At 41.4% G+C, this 22394-nt stretch overlaps 2 protein-coding genes across 3 annotated transcripts; both read left to right on the top strand.

Moving 5' to 3' along the window:
- The first annotated feature begins 8939 nt into the window (after positions 1–8939).
- On the top strand, positions 8940–13104 carry LOC127753524 (probable trehalose-phosphate phosphatase 2). Of its 2 annotated transcripts, none has more exons than XM_052279011.1 (12): positions 8940–9132; positions 10266–10365; positions 10447–10928; positions 11012–11152; positions 11241–11312; positions 11411–11539; positions 11625–11681; positions 11768–11869; positions 11958–12035; positions 12130–12270; positions 12366–12458; positions 12572–13104. In XM_052279011.1, the coding sequence occupies exons 3-12, from the start codon at positions 10644–10646 to the stop codon at positions 12620–12622; spliced, it is 1149 nt and encodes a 382-aa protein (XP_052134971.1). In that variant the 5' UTR covers positions 8940–9132; positions 10266–10365; positions 10447–10643; the 3' UTR covers positions 12623–13104. The 2 variants fall into 2 exon arrangements, with proteins under 2 accessions (XP_052134971.1, XP_052134972.1); XM_052279012.1 differs by having other exon boundaries at positions 10266–10380.
- A 2146-nt stretch (positions 13105–15250) lies between these two features.
- LOC127753068 (3-hydroxyisobutyryl-CoA hydrolase-like protein 2, mitochondrial) lies at positions 15251–19273 on the top strand. The gene is made up of 14 exons (XM_052278524.1): positions 15251–15438; positions 15533–15613; positions 15949–16017; positions 16091–16154; positions 16494–16573; positions 16657–16740; positions 16901–16985; positions 17106–17191; positions 17296–17417; positions 17980–18040; positions 18349–18447; positions 18533–18634; positions 18794–18835; positions 18942–19273. Exons 1-14 carry the CDS (start codon positions 15298–15300, stop codon positions 19059–19061), a joined length of 1236 nt encoding a protein of 411 aa, XP_052134484.1. The 5' UTR covers positions 15251–15297; the 3' UTR covers positions 19062–19273.
- Positions 19274–22394: the final 3121 nt, after the last annotated feature.

Below are 22394 nucleotides of genomic sequence, written 5' to 3'. Positions count from 1 at the left end.
TTGATATTCATGGCGTTCTGCTCTTGTTCTGGTGGATTGATTGATTGGTGTGCTTGTGCGGATAATTTGTGTGAAGGCGACGCCAAGAACGCCCACCTGATGTCTCTGGACGGCGTCGCGGAGAGGCTGCGGCTGTTCAAGGCCGACCTGCTCGACTACGGTAGCGTGGCGGCGGCCATCGCCAGCTGCAACGACGTCTTCCATGTGGCCTACCCCGTGCTTCTCTCCACCCCTAACCCAGGGGCACACCTCTCTCTTTTTTCAGCAAAATAATTCCTTTTCTTCTCCATTAACTTGTTCAAACTATAGACTGCAGTTACTGAAAATCGACAAAATCAACAGTTTCTACTAAAAATGATTTGTAGAAACTGTTGATTTCTCAACAAGCAGTAGTAGCTGAAGACTGCAGAGTTGTAATTAAATCGTCATGTTCTTGTAGCTAAATGAATTGATGTTGCTGTAGGTTCATACACATGCTGCTGCTGTAACGGGCATGACGAATGTGCGGAAGGCTTGTTCAGAAGCAAGGTTGGGACTTGGGAGGGTTGTGGTGGTGTCATATGTCTCTGCTGCGATGGTGAATCCTAACTGGCCTGAAGGCAAGACTGTAGATGAAGATTGCAACTCGTGCAGATCGATGCGGCGGCGCAGCAGGAGTCTTTGTCGGCGGCGGGGCCGAGGTCGTGCAGCTCCGGCCGCCGCTCCCTCCTCTCTCGTCGCGCGCATGCCGGCCTACCCTCCCCGCCCGATGGCTGGCGCCCTCCGCACTTCTTCCCGCCGGCGCCCTTCTCCCTCTCCGCGCTTTCGCCGGCCGGCTAGGGAGCTCGAGGAAGGATGAAGAATGGCCGGGAGGGAGAAGGGATTAGGACGACGGCGCGATGGAGATAGAGAGCAGGGTGGGTCCCACTATTTTTTAAAACTGACACGTGGGTCTCACCTTTTATTTTGCTTCCAAGTGCCACCTCACCGCCACATAGGACCAGGACTAAGTTAAACTAGCCACGTCAACGCCACATCAGTTAAAACCGCCATCTAAACCGCTGAGGGCCTCATCTACACCGGTTGTGATTCAGGGACGAAAATCGAACTTAGTGTAAAGTTAAGGGAACTTAGATGAACTTATTCCTTTTTCCTTCGCTGATAAGCTGCTGGGCCAGATTGCCACAGGCCATAGAAGAGAAGCCCATTTAAATCCAGCACCTTTTTCGGAGTAAAGCTTCAATGCTGCATTGCTTGCACGTTGCGAGCCGCCACGGCGGCTGGCTCTCTACTCTACTCCCATCCAACGTGCTGTACTAGCAGTTTCATCCAAAAATATACTACCCCTATGTTTCCATCCGTCTCAAAGAAATTTAATTCTAAAATTGAATCTGGACATAGTGTATGCCGTATGCCCAGATTCAAAATCTAGGATTGAGTTTTTTTAAATAGAGGGAATAGTATTGGAAATTAACACCAGATGAGACACATCATATATTGTCCTAAATTAAATTCTACGGAAAAGACATTCAGGTAGCACTCCGAAATCAGAAAGGAGAAAAACAAAAGGAGGCGGCGATCTTGTTGAACACGTGCGTGCAACGCAATTGGTTAAGAGTACATTCACTAGTGGTGACAAGTGAGTGAGTTGATTCGTGAACAAACGATATGATGATGTACAGGTCGGATACACGTGTGAATCGTACGCACGTCGATGCGACGTTGCACACGTTAATTAGGAGTATTCTGTCTTGTGCGTACGTAGCTGCTGGCTGCTGCTGCGTCAGCACATCGTCGGATCGATCGAGACGCGCTGGGTTTAATTTCGTCGCGTTGGTCTCACACGTACGCCGGCATAATCTATCGCTAGATATTACTCCTCCGTATTAACGTTTGGCAACCTTAGCATTTTATTTTTGGCAAAAGAAAGTGTTGCGCCACAGGTTACCATCAAATCGTGTGACAAATTAATGTTGCGGTGAAGTTAGCTACTCCCTCCGTTTCATAATGTAAGACTTTTTAGTATTATCCATATTCATATATATGTGAATGAATCTAGACGCATATATGTGTCTAGATTCATTAACATCAATATGAATATTGGCGATGCTAGACAATCTTACATCGTGAAAGTAGCTAGCTATAGCTAGCAGCATTCGGTTTTAAATTTTACGACCTCTCGTTTCGAAGCTAGTTTACCAGTGTGCTGGTCGCTTTCAATACTATCGTTAACTTTTGGAAAAAATATATAAAAGTACCAAAAGTCTTACCTCAAATTGGTTTTGTTCACATACCCTTGGTTAATAAACCGTAGCTAAAAACAACACGCAATGCATTCTAAGTTTATTTTTCATCCATACTACACATACCAATACAAAAGAAAAAAAACTATAATTCTCATATACTTTATTAAATCTCAATAAAACTATTATCCACCTTATCTAATTCTAATACAATTATTTCTTGTTTTAAAAAAACTTAGATGCAATAATTACTCTAAAAATAAATTTATTTTTAACAAATGGAAGGAGCTTAAAACGAACGTATTACTAGGACGGAGGGAGTATGAGTATGTCTTACAAGTCAAATCATGAACAGTGAAAACAAGAGTTCCAGTAAAAGAAAACACAAGTGGACGCCAAGACTGTTAGATCACACTCTATTGTGTCATGTGGCACGGCGAAAACGTCAAGACTGTTGTTATGTACACATGATCACACTCTATTATGTCACCAGCATTGTCATGTACACATCAACACATGTATGATCTCGCTTGTCACTAGCACATATATAGACATAGACATGTACACTACTAGATGCAAATAGATTTGGGAATAATTTTGTATTGCCATATAAGAACTTTGAAGTCGCTGGCATGACACAGTGGGAGAAAATATATATTAATATTGGTAACCGTTAGGGTTAGAATTGTTTGACCGCCCAATCAGCAGTAGCTAATAAGCAATATCTTGATCCAACACCATCGGGGTACCATGTGCAACCATTGCCCCAATTGGTTAAATGGTTTGCCTAATTAAACCTGTGGGATCGTGACCAGAGTAGTATTGTTATTGTACCGCTGGGAGGAACATCTCGATCAAGTGAGGTGTACCATTTTCTGTTAAAAAATGCAAGGAGCTAATATATATAGTTGTAGTATAGTTTAGGAGACAAGTTGTTGGAACGATGCAGAGACATCATCCAAGAAATACCTTTGTGACCCTTGTCTCGAAGCTTGATTAATCTGGCCTCGATCGTGAAGATGTACTATTGTATTCATCATATTTCCCTTGTTGTGTAGTTAGCATCGTTTCGTGGTTATATTAACTTAATTGGAATGCATTGATCTTTTTTAGGTAAGCCCTACTTTTTTTAGAAAACGGGATTACATGCCAAATTACATAAAACTTTCTTTTTTTGGCTTCAGCACTGTTTTCAATAAGAAAAATAACGAACTTCCTGTCTCTGCACTCACTTATAGATACAAGCAACCATCCAAACTTTTTACCTTAATTTACGCATGCATTATTCATAGTTGTATAGGCAAAATCAATATCATTAATGAGAAGAACTCTACTCCATGATATCTCCAATAATATCATCCACATGGCAAGTACAATTGTACTACTAGTGATTGGCAAATTTCATAAGCCTGTCCGAAGGAAGTACTAAAGAATTAATCTGCACCATCTCTAGGGACAGACAAAAAAACATTATTGAGTACTCACAAACAAGAAAAATATGTAGTGAAAATCATATATATACTAGAAACTTGAAAACCACACTGAAAAATGGAGGGCATATGCAATAGGTACTGGTACTAGCTAGCTATCAGCGTGTAGGTGTGTTTGAACTGTATTAACAGTTTGAGTACGCAGATTAATGCAAAACCATACATACTAATACGGTGGGCATATATGCTTAGTTTCATTGATGCTAGCTACTGCTCCTAATTAATCCTAGTTCAACTCACAAATCAAGGAAGAAACATCATTTGATTAATTGAAACAGAGCAGGTACTTGTACTTCCTGCTAGCACAATTCATTCTTGGAGGACAAGACATGCAAGCTTTGCTAGCTTCCTTCGTTTTGTCAAAGGACACAGCGTCTCTAGAAATTAAACGTGTCACCTGTAGAAGTTAAATCTCCACGCAATAATCAACCTGTCCAGTTAGTCCCTGTCCGGCAAAAGATTCAGAAAATTTTTAATTAGCCCCTGTCAATGTCTGAATCGATCAGCGTACACACACAGTATGAGTCATGGCGATGTGGACGTACATACTTCACGACATCCCTCCGAAGTTTCCGTACAATTTCATGAGCTTGACACTCCCCGTTAATCTCTTGTTTAATGACTATACTTGTAGTTGTACCACGCGATTCCATGACCTTGACTCTTTCGTTAATTAACCTCTTGTTTAATGACTACACTGTACAACGTATTACTGGTAGGTAGCTTGTGTCGAGAAGGAATTTTTCGTTGGTCCATCTGTTCATGATCTGCCTGCTTCTGCTTGACCAAGTTAAGGCCCTGTTTAGTTCTCCAAAAGTTTTTTTTAAAAAAACATCACATCGAATATTTGAAAGTATGTGTGGAGTATTAAATATAGATTAAAAGAAAAATTAATTGCACAGTTAAGGGGAAATCGTGAGACAAATCTTTTAAGTCTAATTAGTTTATGATTAGGCATAAGTACTACAGTAAACCACAGGTGCTAATGACGGATTAATTAGGCTCAAAAGATTCGTCTCGCGATTTTCATGCGAGTTATGAAATTAGTTTTTTCATTCGTGTCCGAAAATCCCTTCCTACATCCGGTCAAATATCCGATATGACACATAAAAATTTTCATTTCGCGAACTAAACAGACCCTAAAGCTACTTCAAGTTGCTGCTGAAATTGCCAAGCAATGCATGACTCGGACATATGTGCGCACCGACCATGAATTTTTCTCTGAATTTTCCTTGCGATTCTCTGAAGATTCGACAGGTATCTCGCACACAAATACATTCGTATGCGTCGTCGTCGTCAGCGCCTCGTCTGCACAGAGAGAGAGAGAGAGAGAGAGATTACGTTTCGCCGCCGCCGCTGCATAGCTGCAGCTAAATTGCACCGACAAAATCAAAACGTCTCGATCATGATCTGACGCGTGATCGATGTGGCTGCCGTATCGATCGCTCTACACACGCAATCGATCTGGACTCTAAATTAACCAACTCGATCGATCGTTCGCGATTAATTTAGCCGCCAAATTGGGCATAATTAAACAAGAGCGTTATTAATTAGCACACAGGGTTTTGGGGGTCGTCGTAATCGAAGAATCTGCAGGGTATCTTCTTCTTCGTCGTCGTCTTCCATGCCCTCATGCAAATTAAGCGAGGTAGCTAAAATTTTCGATTACTAATTAGTAAAAGAGTCTTAGAATCTGTTGGGAGAACTTAAAATTATAAGATGTAGCTAGATGGTAGCCAACTTTTGAGAAGAAAAAGCTTAAAATTTCAAGAAACAGTTGGGCGGTAACTAGCTTCTAACAATTTGGAGAGGGGCTGGCCTAGTTCCCCAGCTTCAGAATTCTTGTTCATTTTCCTGGATTCTATAAATACATTTTTTTAAAAATTTGAGAGCCTGTTCACTTTTGATGCCATTTTCTCAACCATACCATTTTTTAGCAAAGTTGTCAAAAAAATGTCTATGTTTAGTTTATTGTCAAATTTAGTTAATACACAAGAAATCCTGTTAAAATTTTGGCAATATTACCATCTTGCTAAAATTTGGGCATTGCCAAAATTTAGTAAGGTTTATTTTGGCTACGATCTGAACAAGCACTGAACGAAAACTAAACTATTTGGAGAGTTTTTGATTATGAGAGAAAGTAGTATTTAGAAGCTCTCCAAATAAACCATTAGTTCTTGACCAAAAGATTAATTAGTTACACGCGGGTGATAGCTAGCTAGGTGATCGAGATGGTGGTGGTATAGCTAGTAGTAGCAGGCATGTTCCTGTCCCGACAATTTTGCCGCTGTTTCCTCCCCATCGGTTTGATTTTGCCTTGGGAAACCAAGCTAGTTTGCAACGCGTGGAGCCATTTGTATAATCGCGTGCTTAATAGTTTAATTATCGTGAGGAACGAACTAACTAACTATAGTACTAGCTGATCCCTGTCTCTACATATAATAATCTTAGCACCAGCTATTCCAGATTTTACCAGCTCCATCGTGCAGATCGATCTCACGTTAATTTTTGCTGACCTTCGAAATTGCTGAAACTTGTTCGGTACATTATATTAATTGACTTGGCTAGATGTATAACTTAAAAAAAACAAGAGATTTGTTTTGTTCCAGTAAAAAAATATCTTGGGGTACGAGTACAGAGTATCTCACGATACTGAATTGTAGTATCATGAGGTACCAGTACCCTGAGGTATTTTTTTTTTGCTGGACCGGAGCGAATCGTAAAGTATTTTTAGAACGGAGGTAACAATAATGTTTATCTACAGCTAGCGGTAAGTATATATATAATGCGTTAGGTAATTAATTGGTTGTATATATTGCTATGGCCTTGCACGCAAAACACATTGCCGATTGCATGACGTGCAATTTCAGGCTTTCAGCTGGGCTGATGAAACAACGAGCTACTAACTGGAAAGCTCTGATATAAGTTAGGACATGCAGCTGTCTCGCATGGCCGACGCTAGCTTAGCTGTTAGCGTCACATGAATACTGTGATCGACTGACCCCTGCATTACTAGTAGAAATTAAACTAGCTTAGCTAGCCAATGCGAGCGAAGTAACGCACATGTCTGAAAATCCGGACGTCTCAACTGTGAGATTGATCATATATGCAGCTAGCTGAATTAGCAGCCGGTATAGCTTTGAGAGAAAAGTCCTATAAATATAATAATTGACCTCACCTTGCATCTACTAGCATTTGTTATTGAAGTCAGTCAATTGGCTCTTGCTGCTAAGATAGAACATGTTAAAGGGGTGTTTAATTTGGTTTATGGTCACATTTTGCTACACCGTATTTTTGGCTGACACAATTTATAAGATATGAGTTTGATTCGTGGCTCGTCACACTTTTTCAATAACATGTCCTATATATTATACACTCAATTTTCTTGTCAACTTTATCACAATTGTGACTATTAATTCGTTTATTACACTTTTGTGGCTGTAACAACTTGGATAATCTTAGTTATGGTAAGATGTGATCAGTAACCAAACATATCCCAATTTTACCATTGTCGGTTTGGGCACACCTACCATGCGTAAAGTATAGGTTGAATTAAACAAAGTGAGAAAAGCATCATGGGGAGGAGTGCCCCGTGCGGGCATCCAATCAACGGACGCAGCAGTTGGTCCGCGACAAGATCCGAGCAACACTGCAAATTGACCACAAATGGCAAGAACTAATCTCCCTTGTTTTCTTTCTCCTTCTCCTACCTATACATGGTCTTCTCGTGCCACTGTACGGCCGCGAAAAATTTAAGAAAAAGAAAAATCTATGACGACTTAAGCCCCTTGTTGTCTGCTTAGTAGCTTCTCAGCCAGAACTAAATTTTAAATTTAAATATTTAAGACCTTTTCATTATAGTGTATCACTAGCTAATTATATAGGTACAGAAATTTACTTAAAAATATTTTTTATTTGTTTTTCATGGCTTATTATCTTAACATTTCTAAGCAGAGATGCTGACTATCGTCATGTTTGAGAGACCTTGAGATTCCGAGAAATGAGAATATGCAAAAACATTGGTCGGGTGCCCTAGCTTCTGCTTTCTTAATATATTTTTCGAATTTTACAACTACAAACCCCTCACAATTCAGATAATCTTTTTTTTAATATTTAAGCAACTACAGATTCTTTCATTTTCAAACAATACCTGTAGCGCTCGGCTTTGATGAAGCTGTTTCCCCTTGTTTGGCGGATCCACGTCATTGCCAGCTCATCATCTATACACTGCTTGTGCTAGCTAGCTTGCCCCGGCGGTTGCGGCTCCTCCTCCCAAAGGGCAACGCCGGCCGTACCACCTACCCCCACCAGAAAAGGCGAAGAAAATTAGTACAGTAAAAGTTTTTTAGTAGTGTTTGAGTTTGTCACCGTCAAGCATAATATAAAATAAAACACCACATTTAAAAAAGGACGCTTCACATTGCTCCCACAAACACACAGAAGAATTTAACCACCGCCTCCTCATCATTCACACGATTGATTTTAGTTTGGTGTAGTTGTTGACATTTTTTTCAAATATACCAAAAAATGTATTTCAAATTTGACTCTACCGCTAAGCGTTCAAAATCTGATGGCCACGAATATTAGACGCATGTAGCTATATAGATAGACTTTCAACAAGATTTTAGCGAGATCACGGATATGTCGCTCGCATGGTGCACATTTTAAGTGTGGTGTTACATATACAGTGATGTGTGCGCATGCTTATAGTAATAAAAAAATATGTTTGGAAGCAAAATTAACCAAAGAGATGAAGGGCAAAAGCGTCACGCGCGACGCACGAGGGCGGTCGACTTGTCCCGGGCCGAATCAAGGGTGGGGTTGGGCGGAAGCTGGCCACGTGGCGCCACTCGTGGCCACGGTCCGCCCACGTGGAGATCCCGTGGAGCCCACGCAGGCCCACGCGTCGACGCGTCGGCCCATGGTCGAGCCGAGAAAATGGCCTCGGCCACGGTCAAGGATTCGAGGCCCGCACGGATCCCGGGCCCACCACGCCCCTCCACCCCCACCCCCCCCCCCCACGAACCACCATCGCCGTCGCTTCCGTCGACGTGGCGCCCCCAGATCATCCCACGTCAGCGGACCACACCCCGTGGGCCCCATCGCCTCGCTTTATTAAAAAAAAATCAACTAATCCCGTGATGCAGAAAACGAAACGGAAACGCACCGAAACAACCGCTAACTACTTTTCCCTCTCCTCCTCTTCTCTCTCTAGAGAGAGAAAAAAAGAAAAAAAAGAAAAGAAAAAGAAAGAGAAGCTCTAGAGAGAGAAACAAGAGAGAGAGTCGCCGCCTATTAATACACGCGCTCCGCCATCTTCTCTCCTCTCCCCTCTCTCTCCTCCCAAATCCCCTCCATTGCCTTCCTCGCTTCGCATCGCCGCTCCCGCCGCCGCCGTCGGGCTGCTCGCCGGCATTGGGGTAAGGCCGGCCTCTCTCTCCGGGATCAGCTTCTGCTCTTCCCGTTGTTTGATTGATTGATTGATTGATTTTTTTTTTTTGGTTTTTTGGGTGGGGTTTCTGACGCGTGTGGTGATGCGGTGGTGTGGGAGGTCTAGATTAGATCTCGGGTGGGGAGGATTGCTCGTCGTGATCGGGTTGTGTGTGTGTGCCATTTTTTGGCGTGTTCGATGGTTGGATGCTCGGTCCACGTCTGCGACGGCGGCCACGAGTTTGAGCTGTCCAAACCCGGGACGAAACCGAAAAAAATATATGCAAATTTGTTTTTGGTTCAATTGGTGGGAAGGCGGAGGACGAGGACGAAGACGAACAGTAGCAGTAGCTTCTCTTGCCGTTTTCCTCAATTTTTGTTTGGATGCATTAGCAAGGAGAGGACAAAAGGATCCTCTTGTTTTTTTCCTTTCAAGAATTTCTTTTTTTTATTTGATTGATGATTTTCGCAGTACATATGGGCTTGTCGTCGCATATAATGCGCGCTGAAAGTTCTGGTTGGTTGGGGGTTTCCTTTCACTGCCGCCGTTTCGGGGAGGCATGTTGCATCTGCCTGGCCACATGACGCGAGAGCAGATTGATTGATTGATGCACTGCTGATCCAATCGATGTGTTAGCGTCGTCGGAATAGATAATCACCCATCAATGCAACGAATGAATGATGGAAGTTTCGACTTTTTTTTCTTTTTAGGTGCTCCTGTTGAGTGCTCAACATAAGCCATGTGCCCTTGTCCTAAATTTAGCTCATTTGCATGTGTTTATTAGCTGTTAATTGATGAGATTTACAAAGGGATTTCCTTGTCTAAGTTTCTTTGGATTGATAATGATGGATGATGGATGAAAAGTCGTTTCCCGACTAGTTTTTTTTGGTGCTACCTAAAGTGAATCAGGCATCACCGGTTGAGGGCGTGCCCCATTTTTCATTGTCGCTCGGGAATCTTCAGACCAAAAGTTGTACTAATTAATTTCCTTTTTTAACTTGCAAAGACAAAAACAGTAACCGTACTGTAGGGCAATCAGATCGGTGTTGTCAGCTCTTCCTGCATTAGGTTATCTGGTGTTCTGTTACATAATAAAGGTTTGTCGTCTTTGTTCTATTGCAGTGTTGGTTGTGACCGTATACAATTATTGTTTTTGGAGCTGAGCGATCAGATGCATGAGCCTTCCTTTTAAATGATCTGTGTCCACCATGGCGATGAACCAGTACGAACCTGAGCAGTATGTTATCATTTTTCAGTTATTGTCTTTTTTTTTTGGTAGTTGAAATTATTTTCATTATTGCAGAATGCAGGAACTTCCCGCTTAATGGGCTGGATGCGTTGTATGCACGTTTGCAGTGACAAGAAGACATTGAAACGTTGGTTTTTTATTGACAAGAGGGTTGGTTGAGTGTCTAACTCTTAAGGAATCCTATAGTCTACTTGCTTGCTCTTGTGTTGTTAGTAACTGTTCTTACAACAACTCTGCGGAGAGTTCTGTTGATGGATTTGAAGACAAGCAACTCTCCTGTTATTGCTGATCCTCTCCCTAAATTAGCCTTGCCATCTGCTGTGATGACGTACACTACACCTACGAGTTTCCCCTCTACCGGGCTGTACTTGAACACTCCGAAAAAGAAGCCTCTGCCTGGAAAGATCGAAGAAGTCCGCGCCGCTGGATGGCTTGATCTCATGCTGGCCTCCTCGCCACCTCGCAAGAGGCAGACTAAGGACTTTGCCAATGATGTTCAAGCTGACGAGCTTGATTTGCTATACCGTAATTGGGTGGTATGTTTTTTGAATCTACAGTTATTGCTGAAGTACATCAAACATGGCAAACAATAAAATTTTCCACTGTTTTTCTTTTGTAGGTGAACCATCCATCTGCTTTAACATCATTTGAGGATATTGTTAATCTTGCCAGAGGTAAAAGATTGGCACTGTTCCTTGATTATGATGGAACTCTTTCACCGATTGTGGACAATCCTGAAAATGCAGTAATGTCTGACGAGGTATTCTTTTTCTCCTCTTATGTTCTTTAGTCCTCATTATTATCAGTGAAAATTTATCTGGCAGTTTTGTAAATATTCTATTCGACAGATGCGCTCTGCTGTGAAGCATGTGGCATCACTTTTTCCCACTGCGATCATTAGTGGAAGATCTCGTGATAAGGTAAGGAATTTATGTTCACATGTAAAATACTCCCCCTGCTAACCTTTTGCATTTTTCACTCTTTGCTGACTCTCTTTTATGTGTGTTTTGTTCTTTAGGTTTTTGACTTTGTGAAACTAACTGAACTGTATTACGCTGGAAGTCATGGAATGGATATCATGGGGCCTGTTAGGAAGTCTGATTCGAGTGGTCAGCATGTGGAATGTATCAGGTCCACTGATTCAGAGGTGCAACAGCTTTGTTGATTTTTTCCACAGACAAATTTCTCTCTTGTGACAATATTCTAATTAGTTATTGCTTTTTGGCTCATAGGGTAAAGAGGTCAACCTCTTCCAACCTGCAAGTGAGTTTTTACCTATGATCAGCGAGGTATGTATTTCCATCTCGAACTTGGTAATTATTAGGATACCATTTTGTGTTGCACGGTTGAAAATTATTCATTTTTATACCTGTAGGTGTACAAAAAGCTCAGTGAAAGTATTAAGGACATTGATGGTGCAAGGATGGAAGATAACAAATTCTGTGTGTCCGTTCATTACCGCAATGTAGCACCACATGTAAGCCTGCATTGAAGATTTTAATTTCACACAGGAAATATGTGGTGTAAAATGTTTGCTGAATATTATTCTCATTGTTACATCTTAGGACTACGGAGAAGTTCATCAACGTGTGACTGCCGTCCTGAAGAATTACCCTTGTCTAAGGCTTACCCATGGGAGAAAGGTAAGGAATATACACAACCGCACGGCTGTTTCGAAGCGCTGGTTAAGTACCATTGTCGTATTTGTTTTTAATTCAACTGCGCTCTTGAATTCAGGTTCTTGAGGTTCGACCTGTGATAGACTGGAACAAGGGGAAAGCTGTGGAATTTTTGCTGGAGTCACTTGGACTATGTGGGAAAGAAGATGTTCTTCCTATCTATGTTGGAGATGACAAGACTGATGAGGATGCATTCAAGGTAAGCCATAAACTGGTCTGCTTGCTCTTACCTGCAAAATATTAATTACTACTTCCATGTCTTGATGTATAATATTGCTCACTTGGCTCAAATAGGTTCTGAAGGCAAACAGCATTGGCTTTGGAATTTTGGTGTCATCTGTGCCCAAGGATACTGATGCTTTCTATTCCGTGCGGGACCCAGCTGAGGTAATTCATCTTCTATCTGCATTAAGTAATCTGTCGACAATAGATTCTGAACAATCTGATTTGGTTACAATCATTGAATCAACTGAGTATGAAAACATTCTTTGTGTATTTAGGTGATGGAATTCCTGAAGAAACTGGCATCTTGGAAGGAGGAATCCACTTAAGCAGAAGGGAGGAACATAACAGAATCGTTTTTTGAGGATATGGAGAAGTACCAACTATAAATACGAGCAAAATATACACTGCTAACAAATAAGTCTGGCCAAAATGTTTTTGATTTGGCATCCTATTATATAAGAGGCTCCCTAAACCACCCTTTTTTGGTCTCACTTTCATCTGATGTTTCTGGGATTCTGAGACATTTCATTCTTTTATTAGTTCTGTTCCTTTAGTATATATAAAATATATACACATGTATGCTGAAAAATTTTGGTTCCTGTCCCTGTTGTCTTAGGCAATTATTTATTCTACCGGCAAGTTGTAAACAACTGGTTGTTCATTTGTTCTTTAGTGTGCTGCAACGTTTTGTAGCTGTTATTCCAGTGTGCCCTTCTAAAAGTCAACTTGTGTGCATTGGCCCTGCAAACTACTGTAATTAGAACGATAATTGATGCAACCAATTGTATATTTGCCTGAGGCTGTGGAATCTTCTGCTTGTTTAACTTGAAATTAACTGGCTAATTGCTTGTAAACGCACTCATCAACGAGAGTGACTTGCTTGTGCAAAGCAAAGGAAACCCACTTGCGCTGAAGCTTTCAAGTCAAAATCTTATTCGAAAAAAATAAATCTGCTCCGGATTTGACGACAGCTAAACTGCATACGACTTCAACACGGTAAAACTGTCAATTTCTTATGAGTGTCGAAATTTGATGGAAAGAAACTAATTTTAGACCAAATCCTGGCGTATGCGTAAATTGGCCCAATAATAATTCATCGTTTGAATTCCGGCCCATATGGGCCATAAATATGAACGGAATAAGTTTACTTTAGCTCCCTTAAAAGTGACCTGAATCTAATCCATGACCCTAAACCGCAAAACCGGATATCTCGACTCCCGAACTATCGAAACCGGTGCAATTTGACTCCCTTGGCGGTTTTGGAGGGTGGTTTCGGTGACGTGGCGCTGATGTGGCGGTGTTGACCTAGTCTGTGGGGTTGACGTGGCGCTTAGGTGCCATTTGAATTAAAAATGGATATGTGGGACCCGTTTGTCATTCATACATTAAAAAATGTGGGGTCCACTGACATGTGGGACCCATTCATCTTCCTCCCTTCTCTCTTTGTTTCTCTCTCTCCCCTTTGGCCGGCCAGGCCGCCGGGGGAGCACGGGCTAGAGCGGCGGCGGGTGGGGGCCAGAACGGCGGAAGCTGAAGCGGCGGCGGCGGTGGGAGCGGCGGCGGATGGCGCTCGCCCTGCAGACCGACTGCTTCACCAGCGACCTGAGCTAGCTTATCGCCGACATGATGTCCGGGTCGGTGCCGCTTGACGCAACACGCAAGCACAAGTATCCCCGAGAGGGTGGCCAGTAAAAGGAAAATCCGTCGACTTTCTAAGTCGTGAGGGTTCAAGTCTTGGGCGTGTTCAAGCGAGACAAAATTAATTGCTCCTCTCTGCCTACTCATCCTATTCTTTAGTGGATGGTGAACGACCTACTAACAATCAATTTTATCTCTGGTTAGTTGCTAAATGAATCAATTTTATTTTTGGATTTTTGTGATGCTTGTGGCCTTAGCAGCACTAGTTCAAGGAGACACAATGGGGGATGAGTTGGTGGCGATGATGGGGCTGGCGCGGGAGTTGACGGCCACGCAGCGAGCTCGAGCAATGACTTGACGACGTCGTCGTTGCAATGCTGAATGGCGTAGCTCGATGGCAGCCCTCGCCCCTAACCAGCTTGACAGGCTCGATGTCGGCCGTGTCGTCAGCTTGTCGCATATGCCGGATGCCCGGATCTTGTTGTTGCAATCGGCGGAGAGGCCAGAGTGCCGGATCTTGTTATCACGGACGGCGGGAGGTGGCGGAGGGAGTAGAGAGCTCGTTCCCCAGTGAGGGTGCCGTGCCGGTGGAGGTGAGGACTGGGGTTAGGGCGCTTAGGTGCCGTGCCGTCGACCACCATCCCCCCGCTCGATGTCATCGGCGTCGGCGTCGGCGCTGCTGTCCTCTCCCGCTTCCTTGCCGGTCATCGAGTTGCCCGTTGTCGCTCTGGAACCCGCCGTCAGCTCTAGCCCGCCGTCGCTGCTTCAGCTTCCGCCGACCGCCACCACTCTAGCCCCGCCGCTCCAGCCGTGCTCCAGTCCCCGCGGCTGGCCAAAGGAGAGAGAAAGAGAAAGAAAGAGAGAAGGGAAGAAGAGGGGAGGAAGAATAAAGAGAGAGATGATGACATGTGGTCCCACATATGTGTTTTTAATTCAAATGCCACCTAAGCGCCACGTCAGCCCTATAGACCTGGTCAACACCACCACGTCACCAAAACCGTCCTCCAAAACCACCAAGGGAGTCAAATTGCACCGGTTTCAATAGTTCGGGGGTCGACATACCCAGTTTTACGGTTTAGGGTCATGGATTAGATTCGGGTCACTTTTAAGGGAGTCAAAGTGGACTTATTCCAATATGAACCGACTATGGCTCAACGGGCCGGAAAATGTGCTTCCTTCCCAAACGAGGCCTAAGATGACTATATATGGGCCTTGTTGGGCCGTTTCGACGAATCGAAATGAGGCCAAGCCCAAATTGGCCCATTTTGATTCATCTCGGAGTTTTTCACATGGGCCACTCAGCTGGTCACTTCCTTCTCTCCCACTCTTGCTTGCTCTCTCCGTCCTCCTAAACCCTACGACCATGCCGACCCTCGCCGCCGCCGCCGCCGCCGCCCGCCGCGCCGGCGGGGCACTGCGATACGCCGTGCTGGGCGGGGTTCGGTCGCTCTCATCCCTCCAGCCGTCATCCTCCTCCTCCGCCGCAGCCGCCGCCAGCGAGGAGGTAACGCAGCGGTTCTGGTTTCGCCGCCGCTTGGCCGCCTCCGACTCCGATCGGAGGTGTGAGGTTCTCTGGCTGACGTCGCGTGTCTCGGCAGGTGCTGGTGGAAGGCAAGGCCAGCGCGCGCGCCGCCGTGCTCAACCGCCCCGGCCATCTCAACGCGCTCACGACCACCATGGTTCGTACGCCTTTTCCTGTTCGATAAAATGCGTGCGTGGTATCAGGTGATATGTTCCTGTGACGTTTGTTCACATTCGTGCTCTCCACACTCCTATAAAGGGCCTGCACGTTCTAGTGAGAATGTGCTCTTGCTACCGATGCATGAAACACACCTGATTGTAAGGGCACAATATTTTTGTGGCTTTCCTATGTGATCATTTATTCTTTAATGGTATACTGCGGTTTTCAGTAAATTGACTTTTATTTTGAGTATAATGCTTGATGAAACATAGACATTTGTACATGTCTTGGTGGCTCATTGATCTGATTTCCTGTGACTGACTGTCTTGACAGGGAGCTAGGCTCAATAAGTTTTATATGTCATGGGAGGACAACCCTGATATTGGCTTTGTCATGATGAAGGTATGCTGCTTCAGCATTTGCATGGTATCGATGCCACTATATAGATCTAAATTGATTTTTATATTATATGAAGGGCAGCGGCCGAGCATTCTGTGCTGGTGGGGATGTTGTTAGGTTGCACCAGCTTATAAGTGAAGGTGAGTGGCTAGGCCCTGCATGGTTTGTAATTATCGTTTCCTTGTTTAGAACACCAGCCTCTGGATCAGAGCCTCAGAGGTTGCCATGCTTGTATTATTGTTGAAATATAAATTATTTTTGTGACACAGCTTAGAATGATAGTGGTATCCAGTTCTTTTGTGACATCCTTCACTTGTATAAAGGTTGTTTACAACACTGCAAAAGAAGAGATTTGGTTCCAAATGGACAGTTCCACTGGAACCATATACATGGCCAACTGATTTATTCTTTCTTTTGCATGTCCAAAGGTTTCCTTTAGTGATAACCCTGTCTCTTTTTTTTTTAAAAAATAAAACCAGGAAAGTTGGACGAGTGTAAGGATTTCTTCAAGACTTTGTACAGTTTTATTTATGTTCTGGGCACCTACTTGAAGCCACATGTAAGTGCATGGACTTCAACTTATAATCACTAATTTTGTTTTTATTTTTCGCTCGAAAATTTATATTACCTTTTGTGATGTAGGTTGCCATTCTTGATGGTGTTACCATGGGTGGAGGTGGAGGTGTTTCCATTCCCGGAACATTTCGCATTGCCACTGATAGAACGGTATGCAATTTTTTTTTGTTGATTTGTATTTTTGTGCTTGGGGACTAATAGTTATTGTGCAGTAGCATTTCTGCCTGGGTGTGCCCTTATGTTATGCATTTATGAGCATGCGGAGTTCAACTTAAACAAATATTTATTTACTTACCATGACTGTTTCCAGGTATTTGCAACTCCAGAAGTACATATTGGCTTCCATCCTGATGCTGCTGCCTCCTTTTATTTGTCCCATCTGACTGGTCATGTTGGTTAGTGTTCAGTTTTCCCTTTCAATTGAATTCTTTAATATCTGATATCCCCGTTCATCTCTTCTTTGTAACCCCAGCCCTTTTAAGTAACCTGTGCATTTCACCGTCGGTCCTCTTTAGGTGAATATTTGGCCTTGACTGGTGAAAAACTCAATGGAGTGGATATGATCGCACTTGGCCTTGCTACACACTATTCCATGAGTGATGTAAGATCCTTTTAATTGAACTATACATTTTGGATTTCTTGTGTTCTATCTCGGTATTAGTTTTGCTAGTTGATTAACTTTATAATTCCCATTTCCTTTTACAGCGTTTGAATCTGGTTGATGAACGCCTTGCAACATTGTTAACTGATGATCCATCAGTTATTGATACTTCCCTTACACATTATGGAGATCTTGTGTATCCAGATAAGAGTAGCATTGTTCATAGGTAAGCCGTACAAAAAGTAAATATAATTCTGAACTGACAATGTCTTATTAAATGCTTTAGCATGTCATACTACAGAAGCTGCTGGAATGCCAGATTATGTTGTCTTCTAGTTGTTTTTTTTAAACATACACCCTCCATCCCAAAATATAGCTAGTAGAATGGGAATTGAAAGATGCTTTGCTTTCCTTGATGTTTTGGACTGCATTTCAGAATTCAGATCATCGTTTGTTTCTTTGTAATGCCATTACTATGCAGAAAGACATGCAGAAGTATCCTAAAAGTGGTAATTTTATATTTAGAATGTGTGTTTATTCTTAATCCTTGAATCAAGCAGAGTGTGATACTGCTGTGATTTGTGAATCTTTGCATTAGCTGTAGAACTGTGCTTTTATATTTGTTCGGGACCAGGATTCTCTTGGTAATATAATTGGCTGTTAATAATAAATGATACAATGACATGCGTTTTGAATGTGCATGATTTTTCATGTGGATGTCTATAATACAATGTTTATGCTTTATGGAATCAATGTATATCTCATTTGTGCCCTTTGTGTTACTCTAGGCTGGAGGTTATAGATAAATGTTTCAGCCTTGAAACAGTCGAGGAGATTGTGGATGCCATGGTGAGTGATGTGTCAGTTGCTTTTACTACCAAATCTCTGGGAATGGCTTCTTTTCTTATTCATTTGAACATGAATATGATGTTGATTGATACCACAGCTTGCTGGGCTACCTTCTATTCCCATATCATTATTTACTAAAAAGAATCTCTTCTAGATGTTAACTGTTTGTACAGTAGTTATTGTTGTTGTTTTGGCATTAATTTCATTCACTTGGTTAGCTTACTAGATAGTTCATTTCAAGGTTTTTGTTTCAACAGCAGAAATTTTGCTTATGCTTCAGAACTTAAGGGCTATGCTCTTGTAACCAGGAAATTGAAGCAGCTAGGTTAAATGAAGATTGGTCTACCTTGGCCCTGAAACGGTTGAAAGAGGCTTCTCCTCTTGCGTTGAAAGTTTCACTGCGATCGGTAAATAAAAAAAAAATCTGAAAAACCTCACTCTTTGTGCCTTTGACTGTCGATGGTTGACAGATTGTGTATGGTTATCCTGTAGATACGTGAAGGTAGATACCAGACACTTGATGAATGCCTTGTGCGTGAATACCGCATGTCTATCAATGGAATCTCAGAGAAATTTTCTCATGAATTTCGTGAGGTATGCTGTACTGCATTTCTTTTTGGTTCTCACAGGTTTATCGAATATTATTTATTGATGACCAAGTAACCACGGTGCTAAGTCTTTGAGGTAATTAGGAATCTGTCTGACTCGAAAATTTATTTAATTATGTTATAAATGTTGCTTCAATCATGCCAGGGTGTCAGAGCACGTCTTGTGGAGAAGGACCTAGCTCCAAAGGTAAATTACATAGCTGGTTGCACAATCTATGCTGTTAAATCGCAAAAATAGAAAATAAAAGTTGTGTTCTGCATTTTTTTCATAAAAAAAAATGTGGTTCTTGCAGTGGGATCCACCTGCCCTTGAGTATGTATCAGCGGACATGGTCGATTCTTACTTTGCTCCCCTGGGTGAATTTGAGCCTGAGTTGACACTGCCTACTGAATCGCGAGAGGCATTTGTATGATGACTCTGCATGACAATTCCAAGTAGCGCTTTTGTTTGAAGCCTTATAGATTTTTGAGCCCACACTGTCGACCGTTGGCAGCACATAATAACAGATAGGATTCTCAATCTATTCTTGTACCATATATGCCTTGGTGTATTGAAAGGAACTGATCTCCAAGGTGAACTCCTACCATTCTCACTTTCATAAATTAATGCCTTCGCTTCATTTCATTTATACTATTGCAAAGCGTTTCCAAGTCGCCTTGTGATTATGAGTTTGGGACTCATTTGTATTGTTGTTGTCTTTGAGCTCGTGTGCTGTGCTACCTAGTATTCCTCATGTGAGGTACTGATATTCAGGCCGAGCCAGCTATAGTCGGGGGCGGCTGATACGATCAGCCGCGCGGGGAGGCGCGCGCGCGATCAGTTGCCCCCTTCCTATAGTCTCTCTGTATCCAATCTACTACTTCTATACGTGTGTGTATATATAGTATATACATACGTGTCTATATATATATATATATATATATATATATATATATATATATATATATATATATGGGGCACCATGGTATGAAATACACAAATTCGTCTAAATTTTTCAAAATTTTCAACTTGTGAGTATATACCTAGTTATAAGTATTCGATTCATACCTATACCTAGCAACAAAACAACTCAAATTTAACTTTATTTCACAATCCATTATTACATACCTAACTAATTATATGTTTGGATGCTATATACCTAGAATCAAAATCTAACAAAAGCAAGTTTGAATTCAATTTAAACTTGCTTTGAACTAGTTAGTAAAGTAGTTAACGTTAATACCTAGATATTTGAAAAAGTTTCATACTCATTTGAATTGGGTATATAGTAAATTTCAATCATGGGGCCCGGGCACCATGGAGCACCAAACAAATTTACTATATATATATATATATATATTTAATGCATAAAAAATATATACACATACAAAGTTTGTATATGTCCTATATAAAAATACACACACACACACACGACGTATACGAAGTTTATATAGGACATATACAAACTTTGTATACGATAAATACAAACTTTATATACATACGTATTAAAAATAAAAAACTAAAAAATACACAACGTATACAAAATTTATATACGCGTATACAAACTTTGCATCCGCGTATATAAACTTTGCATACGTGTATACAAACTTTATATACGTATAAATACAAACTTAGTATACATACGAATACAAATTTTGTATTCATAAAATTTAAAAAAACCGGGAAAAAAACAGAAGAGAAACTGGAATAAAAAGTAAACCAACCGAACCGGAAAAAAATAAAGGTAAACCAACCAAACGGAAAAAACAGAAAAAACCAAAAACGGAAAACTCGCTCTTCCTCACCCGCGCGGCGCGTCGCCACTCCCTCTCCGCACACGACACGTGCCCAATCGCGCGGGGAGGGGGGTGCGCGACTGACCGCTAACTAGCTTTCTCGGCTATAGTCATCCTGAGTCTTCACAGGTATTCGGGCTGGGCACTGAATCACTGGTCTCATCTGGACCTGGGCTGGAGCGTGATAGGCCACGTACATTGCCGTGAGTTTCAGCCAGAAGATCGGCCCAATTTCTTGGCAGGTACACTGGTTTTAGGCATTGTAAGTTGTAAGAAATCTGTCATAAGTTTAAACGAATGAATGGTGTATTAGGGCTTCTTCGGAATGCAAAATAGAAAAAACGTAGGAATAGGGAAAACATAGGAATACAGTAAGATTGTATGTGTAAAATAGAGAAATGGAAAACATGGGAATTTTTTGTTCTTCGTGTGCAGGATTCTTACAAAGAGATGAGTGGATTCTTTTTTTTTTACTATGAAAACATGGGCAGGGAAAGGTGTTCCTCTGAAATTCAAGGTAGCGAACCCTTTGAAACGAATGCATCTACAGTACCCAATTCAAAGAATCATCAATCCTCCATTTTTCCTTCACATTTCCTCTATTCCGAATGAGCCCTTAGTGTCATATCTAGATTCTTAGACTAGAGAAATATGACTGATCCAACCTCTGAATCTTTTGATCCTAGAGTCAGATGGTGGAGATGGTTTTTCATCCCAAGTAATGTCCCCTCGTATATATTTTTTCATCACTCAAATACAATACAAATAACAGTAAAAAAATTCTGAGAGCAGTGAATTGTAATTTGGATAGCTTTTTACTACCAAAGTTTTAGTTTGAACTAATTTTATTACTTTTTTTTAGAAAACAGCCGACATAAGATTTACCTAATATATTAGAGAGAATAAATGGCCTGGCCGAAGGCCTTACAAAAGATTTGCCTATTATTTTTCATTTGGATTGGACAATTGTCATTTCTAATTTGTATCAGCCAACTCTCTTTTCTATACATAGATAAGATATGGCCTACATATAGATAAGAGAGTTGTTATTTGCTCGAGGTTGTTGATGTGTATTGAAAAAGTTTAGGTGGTCCAAACTGCAATATTGATTTCTAAGAGTAAATATCATAAAACTGCAGATATTTGATGAAACTATTGCAAAACTATAAATTTAAAAATGTGTATCACAAAACCACATATATATCGTCAAATTTATCATAATACTACATATTTAAGGCATAGTATCATAAAACCGCATATTTAATGATAAAGTTATCAAATAACTACATATTTTAGAGTTTATATCCATAGAACTTTTATATAAGTCATAGTATCATAAAACCACCCATATTTAAAGATGAAATTTACTCATTTTCTAATATACTCCATATACATGATACCAATATACATCAAATATTTTTACAAATTCCCACAGCTATTCATATGTAGTAGTTTGGGAGAACGAAACATATATATCTCCTCAAGGAATATGAAACCCCCCCTTAGATGGCATATAGATTATCGTACCACAAACACATGGTTAGGCCAGTAATCAGTACTCCATTATATCATCGACCGTATTCGAGCTATCTCCTATTTGCATTATATTGCATCCCTCACATGCATGTTGAACCATACAGTAAGCTAGCAAACAAACACACAAGAATATTTGTGATCTGGACACAACGTGCAGAGGGGTCACATTCTCAGAGTACAAAGCTCACTGCTCACCACAGCTAAGGGACTGTTTAGTTGGCAAAATTTTTTTTTACCTATACATATCACATAGGATATACGGACACACATTTAAATTATTAAACGTAGTCTAATAACAAAACAAACTACAGATTCTGCCAGTAAACGCGAGATAAATTTATTAAGCTAATTAATCCGTTATTATAAAATATTTATTGTAGCACCACATTCTTGAATCATGGCGTAATTAAGTTTAAAAGATCCGTCTCGCAATT

Source organism: Oryza glaberrima, chromosome 10 (genome assembly GCF_000147395.1).
Source record: "Oryza glaberrima chromosome 10, OglaRS2, whole genome shotgun sequence".
Taxonomy (NCBI): domain Eukaryota; kingdom Viridiplantae; phylum Streptophyta; class Magnoliopsida; order Poales; family Poaceae; genus Oryza; species Oryza glaberrima.
Note: the sequence above shows the minus strand (reverse complement) of the source record. Positions and strands in the feature narration are given on the sequence as shown.